This window comes from Patagioenas fasciata, chromosome 3 (genome assembly GCF_037038585.1).
Source record: "Patagioenas fasciata isolate bPatFas1 chromosome 3, bPatFas1.hap1, whole genome shotgun sequence".
NCBI lineage: Eukaryota > Metazoa > Chordata > Aves > Columbiformes > Columbidae > Patagioenas > Patagioenas fasciata.
Window position 1 is genome coordinate 7,355,856 of NC_092522.1, and position 23,419 is coordinate 7,379,274.

Sequence of the window (23,419 nt, forward strand, 5' to 3'; positions counted from 1 at the left end):
CCCTTGGAACTCACAGCACAAAGCAGCATCCTAGTATGAAAAGCCAGTGCAGAGGTCCAGCTGATGGCAGTGAGTAGCGTTTTAGGTCCACAATAGGCTGAATAAAAGTGCAGCAAGGGCAAAGGATTTATAAACTTATTGTCATGCCACGAAAGAAGTAAGAAGCTATGCAGGAAATGAAATATTTGCCTTGGGGGATTATTTGCAGTTAATTAAAGCCACACATTTTCAGTGCGTACCTTTTCTACAGATTATTAAATTTGGATCAGATATTAACAACCCAGCTTTCTCACTTATCCATCAGAGATTATTCTTGGCAAATTTCAGGAACGGAGTTTTACAGGCGCATCCTTTGATATATTGTAAGATTTACTCTGCTATCCTGTAGAAAGGGACCTTCCAGAAGTAGAGCCGTAGCAAGACTGTTGTAGTGTAATTTATGATCATCCATTGTGGATGTTTTGGCACAGTTACTTAGGTTTTCCATCTAGCAGCATTTTAGAAAGTATTTCACTCTGGAACACAGAGTTATGACCTCAAGTGTACTCTACCCTGGTAGTTTGCAGAAATGTCTGTTTAGATCTGCAGTGGTTTTTAACAAGGCTTGAAGAGAGCCTGGTGAGAGCTGCATGTTATGCGGATGAGCAGAGCTGCAACAGGTGGCTGCGTTGCTGTGGTTTCCTCACTGTGCTGGAACGATAAGTTTCTCCATCACCGCGCAAAAACTAAGGAGAAAACGTCTTTCGACACAACAAAACCATGTCCTGTGTTTATGATGACTGCAGATAGGTCATGTAGTTTAAACCTCACTGTGCTTGTGGTTCAGGATATGGCTTTAGGCAGTTCATTGTGATGGTCTGCCCCAAAAGGAAAAGTGATCTTGGCCACGATAATGACCTTGGGAGTTCTGTCACTAGGAGAAATGAGGCTGGGGCTTGCACTGGGATTTCTAGGACTTAATGTTTGTCGAGCTTGGGGAAATGCAATCGTGAAAAGTGTTGTTCTAAATTAAAAAAAAAAACCACCACTTTATTTATCAGGTAGGTGGTTTGTGCTGTTTCTCATAGCTTTGTGCCACTCCGTTCATTAGAAATAAAGTTCTCAGTAGCACTACTGATTACTCTTACGTGTCCTTTCTTGACAGTTCCTTGTTTAGGGTTTGTACTGCAGGCAAAAAACTGCTCAGTAAGTATACAGGTTTTGAAATCAATTTGAATAATTGAAACCCATGAGTATACTTTTTGTATTACAGTATATAAGTCTGTAGTTAAACAGATAGAAAATTTGTCAGCGTGTCAGAATGCCTAATATGAAGCTAATACCTAAGGGCTACCTGAAGTAACTCCGAGACTTTTCCAGCCCGAAAACCGCTGCAGGGTCATTTGGTTTGTTTGTTTTGCTGTTTCCTCAGACTCCCTGAAAGACTTCAAAGGTGCACGGGAGGGTGACCCAGCACATCCTGCAGGATGCCAACAAGATCAAGCCCAAGGTAAAGTTTTGTATCGAAATTCTTTAAGACAGAGATAACGAACCAGTTGGGAATCTTAGTTCTTCCAGTCTCAGTATCCAGTGTTTTTCAGCCTGACCTCTGCCACCTTAAGAAAACGCTGTCAGCTAGTAGAGGTTGTGTGGCAACCAGTTGTGTTGCAGTAATCTCTGATGTTGCTGGAAAAGACATGCATCTCCAAATATGTGGGTTTAACTGTATTGATCCCAGGTGCACAGCATTGTTATTATTGTCCTCCTTCTTTGTTTTTGTTGTTGTTCTATAATAAAAGCCTGTGGGGTGATTCTGTTCCTTCTGCTAAGCTGCCAAGTGCAAACGCTTCACAACAGCTCCTATGAGAAACGGTGTGTCAAGGCTGAGCTACAAAAGTAGAAAAGAAAAGAAAAAAAGTGATGCAGCATCAGTTTTGACCAACCATTCAACGTACTTAATGCTTAGAGTTTGTTAAGTGATATTTTAATATATAAGTCCAACATTGTTCATTTAATAGGAAAATAAAGTGGTACTTGGCTGAAAAGTACCGTGCTTTATGTTCGGTTCACGTCCTGTTTTGGTGAACTTGCGGTTGTGTGCACACAGCCATCTTGCTGACGGCATTTTCAATTTGTCGTGTTGACAGGACAACCGGATGTTTCTGCAGAGGAGGTGAAAACTGGGGCAGACTCCCAAAGCTCCTGCATGGAACTAGAAGGTACTGCATGTGGCTTGAAACCAAGGAGCAAGATTAACAGACAAAACCACTCGTTATTGCTTGGACATTATTGGTAGTGTTCCCTTTCTTTCTCCACATGTATGAAGGTAGATCTGTGGAGCCATATCTTCGTAGGGAAACTCTAAATTTAATCCTGGGGAGCATCTAAGGATTTTCAGTGATAAAAACTGACTTTTTAAATGACTGCAACTGTTAGAGAAAGAAGTGAACGTGCATTTCTTATGCCTGATGACAAGCACTTCAGCCTTGTACGCTCAGAGCACTAAATTCTCTGTCCCCAGCCCTGCAAAATGCTTGAGTACATGTGTCTCTGGGCTTGCAATGAGTCCTGGTAAAGGCCCGTGCTTGGAGCCAGACACGTGGGGGTTTTGTGCTAAATCCCAGAAAGCCCAGCATCTTGGGAGGATCAAGGTCTTGCTCTCAAATACAGCCCCCTGGATTTCCCTGAGACCGCTTTTGTACCTGTACTCTTGGGAAAAAGTATCCTTTTCCTCTGCCTGTGTTTTTAATACTAATGTCTCTAGTGTATGCTAATCCTTTCGTGTCCTTAAAAGCCTTACTGTTCATCTTCTTTTTATCAAATTTATTCAGAGCCACTCTTGAACCAAGAAGACACAACAGAAGCTGAGATACCTTTGAGTCATGGTGCAGTGGAAAAAGAAGAAGGAAAAGAAGAAGGAGGAGGAGGTAAGACTACTTATAAAATAGTTTGAGACAGAGAATGCTGCTGGGCTTGTATTTTCCTCCTCTATTGTGAAAAAACATGGAAGGAGCACATAAAAGCATTTTTTTTTTCCTGAGAAAAATCCTTGAGTATTGTTTTGATATGTTGGACCTGGATTTACATAAGAAATAAGTGCAAAAAATTGCACATTCAGGTTCTAAAGTGACTTCAAAATAAATACCCTTTCATTGTTTGTTTTCTGCATTGAAGTGCATAAGGCTGATTAACTAACCAATTTATGTCCATTTAAGTACCCACCTGATCATGCTCACTAGAAGCATCAAGACTATTCACAATAAATGGGTATAATAGTTATTTGTGAGGTTATTAATAGAGATTTAACTAGTAATTAACTAAAACTAGTAATTCTAATAAGGAAACCAATGCTTGGAGCAGGAACACAGTCTTGCTGAAGCAGTAATTTTTTCTGGGAGTAAAGTATTTAAATCCTTAGGAATGTTTTGCAAAGAAATGTAGAAGTTCAATTTGAAGTGTTGAACACCTCAGGGAACCCTGTGTTCAGGTCACCGTTTGTAACAGGCACGTGATTGTATAAAAAATAACATATTATGTAAATAATTCTCTGACTGTAAAGTAACTGCAAGTTAATAATTATATGGTCATTTTTAGAGCACAGGGATGAATTTTACAGTTCCAAATTAAAATGCAGACATGATTTTTATTGAAAATTCAGGTCAATACTAACTCTGTAGCCCTAATTATTAACTCCTTTTCCCAGTCAAATTGACACCAACTTAATTGCAAACCTGTGTTAGCTATATTGACACTTTTCTTCAGTGCTAAACCCAGGTTAATGGAACCTCTTTGTTCATATACAGCTAAACAACATTTCCTCTCCTTTTTTTTCTTAATTGCCTATCCAAGTTGAGACTAATCACATCTCTTTATTATCAGACATGTTAACGGTATTGGGTTTGTGTTTTATTACTGATGGTGAAAATAGAATTGATATAATCCTTACTTCAAATCCAGGTAAATGATATTGCACTACCTCACTTGCAAATCTAGGTTATGTAGTACAAGCTCACTCTGATTGCAAATGCCAACGTTGTTATGTTAATTTCCTCCTAATAGAAATTATTTACATTTTATTTTATGCCTCATCGAAAGCAAGTTGGACAAAATGTACTTTCATTATTTGGACGATTCCTTCTCTTTAATACTTTAGTGTCCCCTACAGCTAGTGACTGTCATTTAGTTCTCAGTGGAGAGATTATATTTCACCATCTGTTCTACCTACTATTAGAATACACAACATTAAGAAGGTAATGTCAGAAAAGGGTTGTTCTCTGCACTTTTCCTGGCCCTGATTTAAAAGGTTCAAGTACCAGGTAAGTAAACAGTTCTTTCCACACATTTTGGAACGTGTCCCTGCCTGGGGGTTCGGGTATTGCTTTTGTGCAGGATTCATCTGATCATTGAAGTTCATAGAAGGACTCTCATTGATTTAAATGAACTTTTGGTCGGTTTGGCGATAAGAGGAGATGACGTGTTGAGTCCATGTGCAGGATAAGAGCACTTAGGTAACTGCATAGATATTCTGTTCAATTTCTTTCGAACATACTGTCTTTGGGTCAGGGAAAATAAAAGCCTGCTTTTCCAGGGTTTTGAGAAGGAAAGGAAGTGAAGGATTTCTCTTGCTTTGTTTCATTCTTATGGGTAAAAGGACATGTAAAGCAACCTGAGCGCTCGTCTTGCTGCATGCTTCCAGTTCCGATGGCACATACTCTGTCATGTGAGTTTTGGAAGTTCACCACAAAGCAAGGTGGATCTGGACAAACAGAGGAAAAGAAATCAGCTAAAGTTCAGGCTGATAAAATAAGATATATTCCCCAAAGAGAGTCTCCTCTTAATGGAAGATTACCTGGCATAAAACGGAGATTTGATATGTAACATTACTTTATGTAACACAAGTGCTACCTCATAAACTCATTCAGTTAAATAGTTTTCCAGCAGCATCCACAGTACGTTTGACATGCTGTGACATGGCATATTTTTGTCTAAGAATGTGTAGGGGAAAAGGTAACGTAGGACTGCTAGTGCCGTTAAATAGAAATACACGGATTTTAAGTGGTTTTGACCTGTGCTAGATCTATATGCACAGACAAACATAGCAACTACTAAGCTGCAAACTACCTGGTCTTTCTGTTCTGCATCTGATATTTTTTGGGGGTTACCAAGCTCATCCTGGAGCAAAGGGTAGCACATAGCTGCCTCTCTCCTCTCTCTCTCTCATCAATAGCCATTAGATTAATGGGAGTCATCTGTGCCCTGTGCGGTCCCCAGCACTGCAGCTGTGGAAGCCACTGAATGACCAACCAAGATCAAAGCCCCTTTTCCAACCTAAACCTAGCTTTCTGCTTAGCTGCTGATTGTGGCTTTGAAGTGCTAGGAATTTTTTCACTGATCTGGTGTTCTGTGGAAAAAAAAAAACACCGTTTCTTGCTGGTTTTGAGATGCGTCTCAGTTTTTGCAAACTTCTGGCAAACGGGAGGTAAGCTGCTGATCTGATTGTGCAGGTTTTACTGCCAGCTCATCTATGTGTTCTGGGGGATTTGGGGGTTTGCAAGGTCCTTTCTTTGTAGCACATTTGGCTTCACAGCTCCTGGGTCACGCTGTAGCACGTCTTGCCAAGGAGTCACGGATCCTGGTGCTTTTGAGGTTCTGGGTTGCCAGGAGTCCACAGGAACGAGGAATCAAAGTCTTGGCAGTCTCACTACTGTTCCCCATCGCCAGCAGTGAGAAATAAGCCAGATTACCCTAAAGAATTTAACAATGTAAGGCACTGTGTGTGTTTCATAAAAACCTGCTGTTGCTTTTTCCAAAATTAGTAATAAAATATAGCATGTGCCAATTTATTCCCTTTTTTCCTACTGTAACTTAGAGTTATATATTACTAGGGAGCAACTAAAGAAAAAAAGATCAACTAAGATGCCTTTTGGATTTTTTTCCTGCTACTATAATGCAAAGATTCTAGTTCACAAAAGAGTAAGAAAATCTGTGTTTCTTATAAGATTAGGGAATATTCTCAAATCCCTTTATTAAAAAGCAGAGTAAGTGGTGGTCACTGACCTAATTGCTGACAAGGTAAGTGTACACACTGTTAATAGACCATTTGCCAGTCCCTTTATATGTGTACTTGGAAATAGTCCCGTCATGTTGTAATGATCATGGATTCAGCATTTAGTTGTAGTTTTAATCAGCAACACAATTACAGGGGAATAAAATGCAAGTTTATTTGTATGAGTATGTAATCTTTTCCTCCTCCAAGCCTACTCTCCCCTCTGTCTTATTCCCCACCTCTTTCTATCTCCCTTTATCAAGACATTAGATAATGGTGTTTTCCTTCACTGGTCATCTCTGGAAGTTGCTTAACTCTTTCCAGGATAGGATTTCTGCCAGAGCACTGAAAATGAATAGAAGTAGTAGTTATTTCTCTGTTGGTTCTCTTCTGTACTCAGGCTAAAACATTTTGTCTCATCGTGCTGGTTCCAGATGGACCTGGGGTGTTTATCCATCCAAAAAGCAAATGCGGAGTGATTGGGTAGCATCCTCCCTGGGCAAAGGACACTTTTCTTTTCTGTTGGATGAGTCCAGAAATCCAGCAGCAGGTTGTTGCTGAAGCACAATCAAGGAGAGAAATGCCGTAATTAACACCTATTAAAAAGATATTAAATGTCCAGAGATTTAGCTTAAGAGCAGGACACAGCCCTTACAATTAGTATTTCTGTGCAGTTGCATCTTAGTCTGTTTAGGGAACTGTATTAACCATCTCATTTTCTGTATGAACCATGGAATATTAAGCCAGGCTTGGAAAAGGCTGGGGCAGATTTCACAGTTTAAATCTTTTGCAGTATATGTGATTTCATTCACCAATCTTCTGGTCAGTGCCTGTTTACTGTAAATTTGAATTTTACCTAATTTATCTTTTAAGTAAGCCCTGTTTTGTTCAACAGCCTTTGTTACATGAGTAGCTGTGTAACTCTGTAGCCATCATTTTGTCCATTCTTCACTTAAACGGCTGCATTTTCAGGTCATTTACCCATCTCTTTTGCAAGAGAGGTAATTTTATGGTATCATCTTGAAGAGAATTAAATATTGGAAAACCTGGAGAAAAAGAGCTCTCAATTTTTTATAGTTTCAGTCTCAGGCATTTATAGGAGTTTATATGCATCGGTACAGCCGTAAAGAATGTCAAAATAATGACTTTCTTTGATATGATATTTTGGCTGTGGAGAAACTAAACATTTCTTGAGAAAGATCTTTTTGGACAAATCTGACGTCTTTATTCTTGAGTTATGGCAATCATAACTACCTTTTATTTCATAACCAAACTTATTTTCAGCTTCAAGTAGAGATGGATGAGACATTTTTTGGGAAAAAAATATTTAGATATTTTAAATATCTTCCTTACATATGTTTTAAAATATGTTTTCTTTCTGTTTGGAAAGAAAAGAATACAAAGCTATTCTGGAGTGTTGTGACTCTGAAGATCTAGTATAAAGGCTCCAACTTCTTTTATTCGGTTGCCCAAAGGAGAAAGAAAGAAATATTCCAAATCAGATAACAGGGTGTTTGGTCTTTGATAACAACCCATAGATCAGATGACATTTTGGGGGCTGTTACAGAATAGTCTGGCCCTAAATACGAAATACATCTTTAAAATGTACTTCTGATGGTATTGATATTTGGCAAAGAAAAGAAAAGGTGCACGTTTGGACCTTTTGCAGAAACACTGGAAGTGCTGTAGCACCAGAAAACTGCAAATGGGTATTTCAACTTACATCTCTGGAGCTCCAAGCTACACAGCGAAGCAAGTAGTTGGAGGTACACAGTAACAGGATTATCACTGGAAAGCTAAAAACGTGCCTTTATCCATGGGGTGCCTGTAGGTTTTAAAAAGCCTCACTTGACATGCCTTTATCTTCTCGAGGACTTCACGAAACTCAAGTGAACTTTGCAGTTGCAATATCAGCCAGATGAGGAGCTTCCATGACCAGATTCTGCTGTGGTCCATCTGTGGTGGTCTGAGGGCTGTTTGGTCTGTATCTCCCAGTGCAAAGCACTTTGCTCTTCTGAAGGCATCATAACTGTGACAGAGAAGTATATCCAGGTGATTTCTATACCATGTGGAAGTAGCAAAGGCCGTAACTGTAGGCAGGGAAAAGAAACCTTTTTGTCTAGCAAGAGATTACTTTTGGAAGGTGAGGTGGCATTTTTTCCCAATTTTGCAAATGGTATGTTGAATTTCATCAACATACTTAAAATGTCTTGCAGGTATGGAATCAAAGTAGCTCTCTTAAAAGCTGAAGACAGGTGAGGCTGACCTGCCCATAAGTGGTTCTGTGTGAGCATGTCCTGTTTTCTACTTGGGTGTTGCAGCTTGCAGAAGAGTGAGTTTTTCAGTCCCACTGTCTGTGTTATATTTGTGGTGGCTTTGTCACTTCTGAACTGGGAAGTCTCCAGGCTCTTATAGCAGCAAAGGATAGTTGCCATTAGCAGTTGCTTCACTGATGACAAAGGATCAGCAAGTTTATTACAGAATCATGGAATAGAATCATAGAATAGTTTGGGTTGGAAGGGACCTCCAAAGCTCATCCAGTGCCACCCCTGCCATGAGCAGGGACATCTTCACCAGATCAGGTTGCTCAGAGCCCCGTCCAGCCTGGCCTGGGATGTCTCCAGGGATGGGGCATCCACCACCTCTCTGGGCAGCCTGGGACAGGGTTTCACCGCCCTCACTGTAAGAAATTTCTTCCTCGTGTCCAGCCTGAGTATCTGCTCCTTTAGTTTAAAACCATCACTCCTTGTCCTCTTGCAACAGGCCCTACTAAAAAGTCTGTCCCCATCTTTCTTACAGGCCCCTTTTAAGCACAGAAAGGCCACAATAAGGTCTCTCCAGAGCCTTCTCTTCTCCAGGCTGAACAACCCCAACTCTCCCAGCCTGTCCTCCCAGCAGAGCTGTTCCAGCCTCTGATCATTTCTGTGGCTCCTCTGGCCCCTCTCCAACAGGTCCATGTCTGTCCTGTGCTGAGGAACCAGAGCTGGACACAGGACTCCAGGTGGGGTGTCTTAGGAGGGAGCATCGCTTCTGTGGACCAGCTTTGCTGCTCCGTGTCCCCTTGCAGGCTGCCGTGACCACTGGTGTGCACCAGCAGGACTGTGGAGGTGATGGAATTCATTCATTTTCTGAGCACGGGCTGGTGCAGAAATGATTCCACACCAGGCAGCACACGCTGCCCAAAATGATGTTCCTCACCAGCTCTGAGCAAGGCAGCAAATGGGCTGCAGACCCCCTGCAGACCTTCCCCAAGGGTGCTGCTGGGCCATGCTGAGCAGCGCTGAGCACTGACGGGATGGGGTTGTTATTATACTGTCACTAGTCTGTTCCAGGTATTGATTTCAGTCTCTCTGGGGAGGGAAAAGTCGTATTTTTTTTTCCTGCCACAGAAGGAATCTGTTTCTTTTCATTACTCTCTGTATATCAGATTCTAGCCTGGATTTATGTAAGGAATAGGTGGTGCAAGATCAATTTTAAGTTTTAATTATTTTTCATCTCTTTCAATGACAAGTGATGTATTTTGTGTGTGTGCTTTTCTAATAAAAAGTAGAAAATGTAAAGAGTTTTTCAGCTTAAACATTTTGCCTGCTGTCACAGTCACTTTATATTATCAGGCTTGATGGTAGCATACAAGACAAAAAGCCAAAAGGAAAGGAAAAAAAGAAACTAGAAAAGGGAATACTTTAACAATGATAGTTTTTAAGGTTTATTGTGTGTATCTGATTGCTTTCTTCATTTCATTTTCACTAAGCAGAATAGAAATACTATTATGAATTGGCAATTTTTATTTCATTTGAAAATATCATCTTTTTGTTCTTGCTGAAAGTGTTGACAATGTGGCCTTTGTTTAGTTTAATTAACTGATGTTACAGCACTGAATTGAAACACACTCAGCAGTAAATCAAGTAAAATAATTTTTAGAACTCTTTTCCATATCCAGAAAATAAAAAGAAATTAAAAAAAAACCAAATCCTCTGAGAAGCTGGAAGAGAAACTGGATATATTTTAATGGGATATTTTGAAATGCCATTTTCATTTTTATTTTCCATGGTAGGAATGCCAAAAAATATAGAGTCGTGAAATCCCACTGAAAAGCAGATGCTATGAAGTCTTTCTAAGTCTTCTTATGTTTATTATACAGGGCCATCAAAGAGATGGACCCAATTTCAAAGCAAAATATTTCATGATGGCAACATGTTACAAAAATTTACAAATTATTTCATGAGTTATCAGGTTTTAGTAATCTTTTTGTAAATGCTGTACGTTCCTTCCACCTACTGTATGGACAACATTGAGACAGTAGCTGAATTCATGTCAAAATCTTTTTGAAAACACCCTATTGTATTGCATGATGTTACACGCTTTGTACTTGTGAGCTACAAGGATTAAAGAGTTTTAAGATACTGATAATGCCCTTTTAGCACATGAAAACTGGGAAGATAATGGAATCTGTATTTCATGTGCTGGTGTCGAAGTCACAGAATCACAGAATGTTAGGGATTGGAAGGGACCTCAAAAGATCATCTACTCCAATCTTACTAGGCTTTGATTTTAGCTTGAATCTCCAGAGAGGCAGTGATGCCTTATGCAAACCAAATGTGTATCTCTTTCAAATAATCTCAAATAGCACCCAAGGAACAAGTGAATGGAACACAGGAGAGACACTGACATCTTAGAAACTTTTTCCTGTAGCATACTGAAAAAGTAGAGCTCACTGGCCAAGGACTGTACTGTTACAGATGGCATCCTAGTTAACAGTATATCTGGAAATTAGCTTTAGCACCTTCTGAGAAACAACACCATACAGCTACAGAGCCGTGTTAGAACAGCAGGCTTAACTCCCTTTGGTGACAGTAAGAACTGTGGTCTTAAATTAGACTAAGTCCAGCAGCCCAGTGGAGTGCAGGAAAGAATTTGATCCCCGGTGGACAAATTTTATGTTCTTGTGCCCCATCTGCTACAAAAGGAGGCTTCATTTTGTTATGCAGTGGTTAATTTTGGAATCCTACCTCCTTTAATGAAGTCTGCTTATGGTGGAGTATGCACAGATCCATTTGAGCTGGCTCTGGGAACTGAAAATTCAGTACTCCCCCTTGCTTACATTACGTATGGATGTACCACGCTGTCCAGGTTATTGCACTATTTTATAGCTATTTCATAAACACAAATGGACACACACTTAGGGCAGCAGAGAAAGAAACTGCACTTAGCCAGTGATTTTCAGGAAATAGAGTGAGTGGAGTGCAGTCATAAATAAGTGTGGAAAAAAAAAGCAGTAGGAGTGGGAAGGGCGTGATTTGGGAGAACTGTCTTTTATTTCAAGTACTTCTGGAATGGACTTGAAGAAAGCAGTATATGTCCTAGAATCAAAAATTATCTTGTTTGTTCTTTTGGGGCAGTAGGGGAATGACATTGTTGCTTTGTTGACAGTAGTTTTTATTGCTGTAGTTGTGCCCAGTGGTGTGGGTGAGTAGTTAACCTTGTTCTCATGTGAGAAGGGTGGCATTTACTCACTGCATACTATCAGGTGGGTCAGGAGGGATGTGTTTTTATTCTGCTCTGTGCATCCCCGTGGTGTTGGCTCTGCTGGGGAGGAACGCCGTGGCTTCACAGATGCCCTTGCATCTGGCATTTGAGAAGGAGGCCAGTGCTCTACAAGGATTATTATTACTATTACACAGGGAGGGGGAAAATATGTCTACAACTTGTAAATTGGAGGTTGCCTTGAATAGGGCATGACCCTGACTAACATTAAATCTGCTTCTCACTACCGCAGAGCCTGAGCAGGAAAAATCCCACCCGACCTCATTCAGATCTTTGAAACGTTACCCGTTCCTCACGCCTCTGAATCTCCCCTTCCTTTTTTCTTCCAGTTACTCATGATTTTCTGGCAGCAGGTTTTCTGTCCCCTCACCTTTTCCTAATGCAGTTGACAGGTGAGAGTTCTCTCGAGCAGATCTCGCCATCAGTTTTCTTCCGCTTGGTTCGCTTTCATCACATTTCACCTCCAGACAAGCATGAGGTCACCCAGTATACCTGGCCCATGGCGTTAGCCCAGCAGCCCAAGATGACCTTGTCTCTAGTTGCTGTGAATTATCTGCTGGGGAGGAAGCGAGTGATTATCTCGCTTCCTGCATCTCTTTGACTGCACCTTTGTCTTAATCATGCAGTAGTGGTATATCACCATACTGGTGCAGGAGTGTGGCAATTTGGGTCTTCCTGTTACGTAACAAAAAGTTCAGCACCTCCTTTTTGGGGTCTTGCATGAGTTCTGGAGGCCCTTTCCTGGAGTGCTTCACTTTGCTGTGAATGTGGTTGCAGCTGCAATTAAACCAGTCCAGCAAAGCAGGTGCTCCGGATGATGCACTTTCAGTTGCAGCTGCAGACAGTCTTTAGGCAACTGCAAAAATACTTGGTTTTGTTTGAGAGAGCCAAGAAAAATATGAAGAGTACAGATTGGCACTGTCTTTTACTTACCCGTATACTTGCTGGGATGCTTGTAGTGTCATTGTTCCGTACCTGATTAACACTGTCCTTTGCTCAAGTGTTTATTAAGGATTTTTCTCCCATGTTCAGAATTTACTTGTGACTTCTGACCTGAGTTTCAAAATCCATAGCTTTCTGCAGTCTTCAAAGGTCAACCACAAAACACTCTTCATTATTGTTTCACAAAACACTCTTCATTATTGTTTCTCTTGTGCAAAATCTTTACCCTGAAATGTTGGGATGTGTAAGCCTTTTGTCTCGTTATTCCCCTTTGCAGATGTGCAGACGTGTTTGTTTGTTTGTTCCCCAGTCACTAGTGTGAAGGGCATAGGTCTGCTAGTAATCACAGTTACCGCAGGGGCCAAAAATGCCTTTATTCCATTTACAGCATCCTGTCAAAAAACACTCAATGCCTACATTACTTGACAGCCCTTGAAAGACGGCATGTTTACACGTTCAGCATTTTCTTTGCGGAGGAAATAAGCAGTCACTTAGATGCCATACCATTCTTACCTGGATAGAAAATCAGTTAAACTGTGTTCTGGATTCTGAGAAGAAAAAGTCAATAATCTTTTCTCCATTGCCCCCTGGTTACAGCTAACAATGGTATATAGTTAGAGGGTCATGGTGGCAAAGGCACTGTCTCACTGGCTGGAAAAAATTGAGATTCCCAATTTGTGGCCAAATGCTATTGTGGTTACAAGGTGTTTCATCAGTTAAAACACATTCACTGGATGTGTTTGTATGATCTGTCAGCCTGAAATGTAGCACAAAAGCATCAAATGAACACAAATGGAGATACCTCAGGTGCTTCAAAATAAGATGTCACTGTGCTGAAAAATCAGTACCTAACTCCAGCAACTCAATTCAAGGAAATTAAATTGATTGATTCTTCCAGCTGTCCAGGCAAGAGGGAAAATCAGCAGAAAAGCTCACAGACTAAACAGGGAGATGGTCAGCAGGGCTGTGTCTTAGTGTCTCCCCCTTTCTGGGATGCTGGTACCCAAGCATGGTGCCTCAGCCCAGGACCCAGATGGTCCAAAGAGGATGGAAAACAGAGCAGGACTTCTTATTTGGAGTGTGCAGCAGCTACACTCCCTTTTGTTTTGCTTATTCCTGAGTGTGAAAAGGGCTCCACAGGTCACACATTTTTGTTGGTGGTAGCCTGACATGCATGGGAAGGATGGAAGGGGCTTTCCCTCACAATTGCCTCTCAGGGATCTCTAGGATGTGAGGATAAGGATTTGACCCCTTCCAGCACCGAGAGGGCCTCCAACTCAGATTTATTTCCAGTGCGCTCTGATCAGCAGGGCACAAGAGCAATGGTAAGTTCGGGTTTGGCTACTGATGGCTGCTGCAGTCACAGCTCAGTTCAGTTGCTGACCCTGACTCTTGTTATCCCACCTCACACACTCACAGTGTCTTGGTGAGGTCCCTACCAGCATACCCAGTCCTTCCTTTGGGTATCAGGATCCCTGCTCCGATGGTCGCACTGGTCTGCAAAGCTGGATTTCCAGAAGAGACCAGAGCTCCATTTCTAGGGCCTCCTCCTTGGGACAGCAGTTCCTCTAACATGAGTGTAGCTAAGAACTCTCACACTGGTCTTGGAGTGGCAAAACCAGCATCCTCTGTCGTTTTGTTTGTCTTAGCTCTCTGGCTTCCAAAGTAGTAACTGTCCAATGCATAGTAAGCACAGCTATTGTAGTCACTTTATACAACAGTTAATTTTTTTTTAATTCCTGCCTCATCATAAATCCGCTTGCATGCATAAACCTGAATCTTAAACTGCATCATCTGCACTGGATGACTCAGTAACCACATGGTGGTACTGCAACCCCCACAGCGTCAAGGGCCAGCTGGGGCAGAGCTGCTTTTCAGGTAAATGTCCAACAGTCTGGATGATTTTTTAGCTTGGTTTTGAATCTCCTGGCCCTGCAAACATGGGCAAGTTTGCTTAAAAAAGAAAGAGAAAGGAAAAATCCCTTAAGCGATATTTCTAATATTGCCTGCTTCCAGCATTGCAATGGACGTGGAGGGGAATATAATAGATTTTCTGGATGCAGTTCTGCTTGCAGATCCAGCTGGCTCTTGAAGTATGTGAGCATGAAAAGCAGATGATAAGAAATACATTTATATCCAGTACATCTCTAAAGGAATCCAAGTTATCTTAGAAACTGATACATACAGAGATCACAGAATCTGCTTGTGAAACTGTTCCCTCTGGCATTAAATGCAGCCAATGTTTAAGAGTACTGAATTAAAAGTGCGATAGTTTAAGACACAGGAAGTCTTTCCAAATGAACCATCAAGGAGAGCTTGGTGGAGAGAAATTCATGTTGAGATTTGGCTGAATAATAGGGTAATGCCATTTGTTCTCATCACAACAGCTACGGGATATTTAACAACCTCAGGTAGTCAAGGCCTGGGTTTATATATTTGATCCTGGAGACAGGAGCACAGTGCAATGCGTTCAGATTGCCGGTACCGCTTCCTTCTTTTAATGAGGTTTCCCATCCAAGGATGGGTATATAGCCCACTCTTGCTCAGCTTGTGAATCTGACTGGATCACAGCACACAGCCGAAATAATTGGAGAAGGATCTGCGTGTGGGAGGGAAGGAAATCAGCTGCACGTATCCGTATCCTGAAGCGAGAGTTAGCATCGCTCTGCTTTTTGGCAGGGGTTTGGTCACAGCTTGCGACGTCGAAACCAGCCTGCTCTTTGCTAGCCTGCACCTGTAGTCAGCCGTAGCTGTATCCAGCTCGAGAGGAGAAGACAGGGGAGAGCTCCTCATTTGGTTTGCGCTGACATGTTCACAGCTCATGGCTGACGAAGCCATTTAGAGCAAAGATAGCTCAGATTTTGCTCCGGTGTGTGAAGTTTGCCCTCTGAACGCTGTGATTTTTCTCTAGCTGATCTTAGAGATGGGAAAACACAGATGAGCCTTAACCAGGCCTAAGGAGGCTGGAGCACGTCAGCTGCTTGCCGTACCAATGAAACACCTGGGGCGTTCATTAGAAACCTAAGCTCAGTCTGTTCACTTGCATTGCTCAGTACAACAGAAGCTTCCTTCTGGCTGGTGGGGTGGTATTAATTTAAAGAGAGGACTATCTGCAGGGCCTTGGAGAACAGCAATCGGAGGAAAGAGGTAGAGAGGTTGCTGGAAAAGGTCTCGTTCTGATCTGGGGGCCTTGCTGCCCCTGTCTATTATCTGTCATTTCTAATTAGTGGATGTATCTTTGGGGAAAGCTGCTCCGATTCATTTTCTTACAGATTCTTTTCCTGCTAAGAGCTGGGTTTTTTTTATTGAGCCTCCTAAGCTTGTTTTGTGGGCTTTCACAGGCATTTGGAGTGGTAATGGTCTCAGTGACCCAGTAATTAAAGGAATCCTGTACCTCCTTGCTGCCTCTTTGTCCTTTCTCTTTCTTCTCTGCAATGCCACTACCAGATGGTCGGAGATTTTTCACCCTTTCAGAAGCTTTGTGTATTTCCCATCTCATCAAGCATGTCTCAGCCATGCTTAATTAGCTTAAGGCTTTTCAGGAGATCAGTTAAGGACCTGAACAATTTCAATAAAGAGCTTGGAAAGCAAAGCCTTAGAGGCAAGGCATAGCTGCAGGGGAATGTAATGTTATATAGTGTTGGGGACCAGACCTTTGTTCTTTCTTCTCTCCCTTCCTTCCGTCCCTCTGTCTGTCTTTCCATCTATCCTCCTGTCCATCTTTCTTTTCCTATTCTTATCTCAGAATATATAGGAATGGCACTTGGGTCTTGGCAGTGTTTGGCGTTGTCTCATGGCTGGCGGTATTCACCCTTAGGCCAGCGCCTCAGTACTGTTGCTTTTAACCTGTTTTAATCTGTTTAGGTGTCCCCCCCCCACCCCCGAATGAAAAAAGGCAAACATAATTAGCTAACCAGTGCTAGGAGACAGTTGAGTTGGGGTATTTTGGTTTAGGGTTTGGGTTTTTTGTTTGCTTAATTCCCAGACTTATTTGAAACTAGCTTGTGAGCTTTATTTACAGATCAGAGCAGTTGAGATGAAAGCTCGGTTAATTAACAGAAAAATAAATTTGCATCTTGCTTTGTATTTGACATTGAACAGCATTTGTTTCTGCATTGTTACATATGCACTTTTATTATTAATCTCCGAGCTTTAGCTGTACGACTACAAATGTAATTTAAAAAGAAACAAACAAACAAACAAAACCCCTCTTTCCCTTCTTCCCTCCCTCCATATAGAGCTTGACAGAAAACTGTTTAAGCATGTGAAGCACAGATTTTGTGGGGGATGTTGGATACCTCAGAGGCACCTGTGGACATTTGCCACGTAATTGAATTCAGTGGCTTGTGTTTTGCATATATAGGCAAATGAGAGCATTCAGCCATCAGGTGTTTGCATCACTAGAATTAAATGCCTACTAATTTAGCTGCTCAGGAGATAAATATTTAGATATAATTAAAGTGGCTAGCTGTAAATACATGAAAGTGTCCAGAGATGATGGGAAAATGTGGGAGGGGGTTTCTTGACAAACATGGAGGACGTGACCTCAATTACTGCAGTTTTGTCCCCGACACTCCCCATCATGGTATATATGAAGTAGATGTTGCTGGGTGCACGCTACCCAGAGGAGCACAGTGCCTTATATAAAGCTAGATTGCAATGCTGTTGTTATTCTATTCCAATTCTTGACATTTTTTAAGCAATCAAGGGGAATAAAATGCAAAGAGTGTGTCTAAATGAATGCATGATGTAGTTTTGTGTCATGGGGAAGGCCTGTAACATTGCTACCTCCCTTTGAGTCACTCAGGCTGTTGTTAAATAAAGAGGAACGCAGCTCCCTGGTGTATTGACATTGCTATTTATAGACCATGTGGTAATCTTTGAAGTGCTAACTGGCTTTTTTTTTAAGAGATGCTGCCTTTTTCTTTTATACTTGTTTTCCACAAAAAAAAAAAAAAAAAAGAGTGAGAATGTTGGTATTTTTATGATGGTGCTTAGTGGAACTCCTCTGCGTAAAGATAACAAATGAGTTATGCGACCTGACATTCTCCCTGGGAATGTGCTCAGAACGAAGCAAGCCAGTGGCATTTCAAAGTCTGCTTTAAAAGTAGCTGCTTATATACTTTGTATATCACAATTGCTAGGAAATGCCATTTCTCTGGTATTTTGCACCTTCGCTTAATTGACTGGGAGGCGCAAGAGTCTTTTGGCAAAGACCCCAGGACCCAAAGGATGCGTATGCAGAATGAAATGGCACCACTTGAAGCTGCTCCGTGCTTTACTGTATCACTGTCCTGTCTGGTAGCTTGAAGTAGTCAGGCCTACTAGAGGCTTTGGGAATGGAGTGAGCTCTCTAACCCTTTGAGAACCGCTGCAGCAGGTACAGATTGCCAGGCACACTTCACAGTTCCAGTCTCACGTGTCCTCTCACTGTGATGTTGCTGAGGAGGCATCGCCTGGAGCAGCGGGGCTCCCCGGTCACCCCCCAAGCAGCCTTGCTGATGCTGATCTGTGTCCCCATGTGGGCAATAAATCCCAGCTGGGAGGACACATCTGCAGAGAAGCTGGAGGGAGAAACAGGAGGGTGGTCCGTCCTTGGCTGTGCTCAGCCAGGGTGTCTGAGGACACCGGAGAGGCTGCCACCCACCCAGCAACCTTCGTGACAAGGTTTGTGCAAGTTCTGTGTTTCTAAAAAAACATTTTGTCTTTGAGCCAACATTGTATATTACCAGGAATTTTATTTTGGCAAGAAGGCAACTATTTTTCCAGATTTCACCGTTTTCTGGTTTCCGGAGACTTCACAGTTTTGTGCTATAAACTGTCACACACTTAAACTGATTGGCCCGCTAGCAGCCCTTGAAAGACTGTTTGAAATAAAACCTGCTAAGGCAGAAAACCTCCTTTCCGGAGGCCTGATATTCAAATCACTTTTGTGCTGCCCTCGGGAGGGATGGCCTTTGGTTATAAGCTCCGCTCTATCAGCAGAGAGCTGGCTGCACACGACCACAGTGGCAGCACTCCAAGGACTGAACTTTAATGATGAATGTCACAAAATGCTGTTACGTGGGCTCACTCTGGGGAGAGTAATTCTGTGTACAGTGCATGATCTATGTTACCTGGAGGCCTTATCGTTTCTTTCAGCTATTTGCAGATTTCTTTTGTGTTTGGGCTATGGAAAGAGCTGCATTAATTTGGAGTTAGTAAACCTGAGGACTGGCAGAAATAAAATGGATCTGAACTTTCAAGCTTGCTATGGCAAGCCTGCTGTGAGAGTGACGAGTTGGTAAACTGAACTTAGCAAGCTTTAATTTGGGTCTATTTCCATTATACTTTCTATTGTATCGTAATTGGTACACCATTAAGTTGTCTCTTGGGTTATGAATTACTACTGTATTAAGGAAATGAAATATAATGGAAGAATTTTGCTGACAAGGAACATGCCAGAAGGAGAAGCAGGATCTTTTTAACCATTAGTGTTGTTACTATCTCCACTTAGTCATTACTGGCATATAGCATGCAAGGTACCATATGTGGTTTTCTACCCAAGGAATGCACAGCCTGAATTTCATGGATTTGCATGCATATCAGCCCACTTGGAGCATCCATTTCATGGATTTCCAACACAGTTGTACTTCTGTCCTATACATGTCTCATCTGCGACCAGCAGGCTTCCTCTGGCTCCTGCTGGTTAAGGAACAGCTCGCTTAGCTCTGCCAGAAATACTTGGTGCATCAGTGACCAATACACGCACTCATAGGTGCTTCCTGCTACTGGTCAGAAGCATGTCCCTCTTATTCCTCTCGCCATGAGAATTGTTTTACAAAATAAAAAAAAAATGCTCATTTTAAATTTGGGAGTTTTAAAACTTTTTTTCTGATTTTTTTTTTTAAACATAGTTCATAGTTTGGGCAAGAACCAGCAACATTTCTCTGGAAAGCTTGGGCTTCTCAGGCTCCATTTGCATGACTCCCTGGAAACATGACATTTCCCATAAAGCTATGTGTTCTTTTGAAAGAAAAATATATATATTTAAAAAAAAAAAAAAAAAAGGTAATTTGATTCAGGAAGAGGTTTTGTTAGAAATATTTTTATCAACTCCACATGTGCCTTCCTAGTTGTTTCCCTTTGTGGCAGGACCACACGCTGCCTGCGGGATGCAGTAGCTGCTGTGGCTCTGGCGTGGTGTGGGTGGCTCTGGCGTGATGTCAGTGGCTCTGGCGTGGTGTGGGTGGCTCTGGCGTGATGTCAGTGGCTCTGGCGTGGTGTGGGTGGCTCTGGCGTGATGTCAGTGGCTCTGGCGTGGTGTCAGTGGCTCTGGCGTGGTGTCAGTGGCTCTGGCGTGGTGTGGGTGGCTCTGGCGTGGTGTCAGTGGCTTTGGCGTGGTTCAGGGCTGCTGCCAACTGCCCAGCTGGTGTCCAGCCTCAGCCACGTGCTTTGAAGAGCTTTGATGATGGGAAGCAAAGCAACCAAAATTTCTTTGAGGTGTCGCATGACATGGCATGTCATGGAGGCCTACCCTCTCCTTCTCCTTCCCCACATTTGAGGCTTAGGGCTGTTGTATTTTTGCAAGACCGTATTCCTGGAACAAATGTAAAACCTGTGGCTCTCATGTGTAAATGCGGGCTAGCCTCCAGCATGTAAATTCCTCATCAGTTTGTACTGCACAATGCTAAAGTCCAAGTTAGCTTTGCACAACAGTCCCAAATTTCAGCAGAATTTATCAGGCTGAGGATGAATAGTACTCATGCTTAGGACCCTCACAACCCATGAAGACACAAGGCGTGTTTCTTCCCTACCACCCCAAATAATCTTTATACCTGATAAGTGAAAGGCCACAGATTTTTAACTTAAAGTGCCTATCATGCAGGGGCCTCCTTTAGGTGCTTACATCAGAGTAACAAAGTTAAGCAGGTAAGATATTTATCTAGATTTGCTGTGAACTGCAAACTCTTTAGGCAAAGACCACGTATTTTTGATTTAGCAGGCCCTCCCCTTTAGCATCTGTAGTATTTCAAATAGATTCTATGTGAAAAGAGCCATGCAAGGTGTTTATTGTATTTCTCTGCTTTCCTTATATATGTAAGAAACATCCTGTGCACAGTTGTGAAGTTGTTTGTCTCTCCTCAGACTGTCAGATTGATGGTTTTTAAAAATGGAAACTATAAAACAATGTAGCGTGAATTGCCTAGACCTTTAAACCTATTCAGGAAATCAAGATATATATGTATTTTTAAAGAAACTCAATAAACCTTGTTTTTAAGATTGTGAAATTTGCAATTGGCAGGGCTGAACAAAAACATGGTTCAAGGCCAGGGACTTAATGCTAGGTGACACTGCTCCTAATCTTTTACGGCTGAATCCTTCAGTTTTATCTGTGACTCTTGGGAAAACATCTGTCAAGGCTGAAGTCACTTGCACCAGGGGATTAGCACTTTTTGCATTCTTCTGAAAGCTTCGGTAGTTCTGTGAATGAAATGGACACTGAGGCATTTGGGGAGACTGTGGGCAGTGGCAATCCCTTACCCTGACATTCAGATTCTTGCAGACATGGACCATGAGAAATAGTGCCCATCTGATGCTGCTCTTTGTGCCATGTGCTGGCAAAAGCTCTGTTGTCCTGCAGCTGTGGGGACTTGAGGAGAAGAAGAGGAGAGATGCTGCTGCTGTTTGACCCAGGGGTGGAACCACTATATCAATTTCTTCTAAGCCCAGAATAGTTGAAAGCTATATAATGAAAAGGCTTTGGGCATCTGCAAGTTCACGAGCTAAGCAGCTCTTCATTATGAATAAGTCATACAACGTGGTCTAGATCCAGCGATCTGAAGGAGTTTAGCTTGAGGAAATGCTTTTAATGTGTGCATGTCATCTTCCTTTAGCGGGACAAAAATCTTCTGCTATCAGCCGCTAATACAATTATTCTCTTCTGGCTTAATTGGCAGAGGGGTCTCGACTTCAGCGCTAAGATCCCAAGTATAAGCCTTTCAGTTTTTTGGCACCTCATGGCAAGGGATAGCATTATGGGAAGGGATAAGTACTGCAGCGTGCCAGCCTGGGTTTGGTACTTTTATATGGCATGTGGCATTTCTGAGTATCCCGCAACACTGGCTGCTGTATTCTGGCTGACCTTCAGGACACCTCATTGTAAGGAACCTGTGTTAGCCATCAATTATTAAGAGGATTTTGGGAGACGTTATAGACTTGCTCAATAGCTTCAAGGAAAATTATAGTTATCTTGTTAGACTCAAGAGTCTGCCAGTTTTTGTGATAGACACAGGTTTTCTTAACAGTTCTGTAAATTCTGTTGTGGGAAAAAGAAGGCGAAAGCCATATTGTTAGTTGTAATGTCACTGAGCTTTCTAAGCATGGGTATCACCCTTAGTGCAGTGAGAATTGGCATTGAATGTTGAAGTCTGTGTTTAAGATCCCAAATAGGTGGCCTGATTTTCAAAAATGCTGAGCACATCCCAAACACCGTATGAAGTGAGATCCCCTTGGAGCTGCTGGGCACTTGGAGCTTTTGAAAAAATCAGGATCTAAATTCCATTTTAAAGAGCTCCCAATGTAAGTCACCTATTTTTTAAAATACTGACCTATGTCTGCTGGCATCTAGAACAACCTCTGTGTTGAAAGAGTGTTTGATGGAGAGAGGGGATACAATCTCTAGTGCTAAAGGGAAAAATCCTGGTCTTTTTGAAAGCATATTATCTGATAAGAAACATATTGAGAAAAACCTGAAAGTTTACTTCCCCCTCACTTTTTCTTAAAGACTTTTGTTCAAACTCCATTATGTGTGTTGGATTTTTGGCCTCCAGTTTCTATTTAGTGCCTCAAGATACTTTGAGGAATCTTCAGTCATTTGGAGTAAAGGCAAGAGGGAAAAATGGTTCAGGTGGAAGCTGAGGAAAAATGTGCCTAAGCTTTCCAAATGAGTTGCTCCAATTTGTACCCAGTGTCATAAGCCGGTCTTGGTCTAATTTCCTATTAGAATTTACTTAATTTTGATACAAATAAGCCTCTGGCATGTGTGGAACCTAGAGTAAATTTCGGACCCCTTGCTTATAAAATTTCCAGAGTGACCAATAACAGCAGGATGGACCTCTTCAAGCAGTGGGGACAAGCTTATATAAGGGAAAATGTAATTAGGAATAAAGTTGTTTGGGAGACAAAATAGCCCTCAGTACTCGCCCTCTCCGCCTAGTCTGAGCTGAAGGAAAAGAGAAAGAAAGAGAGAGAGACCTGAATGTTAGGTTACAGGAGAAAGGAAATGTTAGGTTAAAGCAAATAAGGCAGATACCTGCTTTACAAAGCTGAGGTCAGCTGGGAAGTACTCAGAGCTGTTTGGAGGGGGGAGGATTATGGTTGTTATATTCTTTGCATTATGTTATCTAAATGTAAATTCCTGTCTCTGATGTAACGTCCTAGTTAGACCCTAGAATTTATGAACCAAACAAAGGATGAAATGTGAAAAAGTTGAGAAGAAAAATCTGCAGCTCTGTCGTTTTGTAATTCTTACTGAGCAGCTGATATAAATGGAAGACAAATCAAAGGCTACAATAGCACCGCACATTTTCTCTCACACCCTGTGATGCATATTAGTGTTGTTTCCCATTGTGAGCCAGAAAGAACATTTACAATTTTAGAAAACACTGCATAATGCCTCTCCACAAGGAGGAGAAGCAAGTGTATGACTGCCAGTACTGACACTTGCTTTTTCCTGGCCTGTAAAATTGCTCTTCTGGAAGCTCTGATGCGGGCAAAACTTTTCTACCCCCACACTATGAATTTTGAATTTGGTCTTAACATTTTCTCCAAGAAATAGAGCAAATAAGCCTCACTGATTTGGTAACCTCAATCCAGTCTTTAGTCTTGCCAGGAAATACAGGCCAAGCCAATCATCACATGGTGATA

The 23,419-nt window shown here is 41.9% G+C and overlaps 1 protein-coding gene across 3 annotated transcripts in view; it reads left to right on the plus strand.

The window, feature by feature from the left end:
• Positions 1 to 23,419, plus strand: part of MACROD2 (mono-ADP ribosylhydrolase 2) — an 854,364-nt gene that overhangs the window by 811,089 nt on the left and 19,856 nt on the right. For all 3 annotated transcript variants that reach the window (XM_071805688.1, XM_065835172.2, XM_065835173.2), the window contains 3 exons: positions 1,412 to 1,489; positions 2,127 to 2,198; positions 2,811 to 2,906. In XM_071805688.1, the coding sequence (XP_071661789.1) occupies positions 1,412 to 1,489; positions 2,127 to 2,198; positions 2,811 to 2,906 (246 nt within the window). The remainder of the gene's footprint in view (positions 1 to 1,411; positions 1,490 to 2,126; positions 2,199 to 2,810; positions 2,907 to 23,419) is intronic.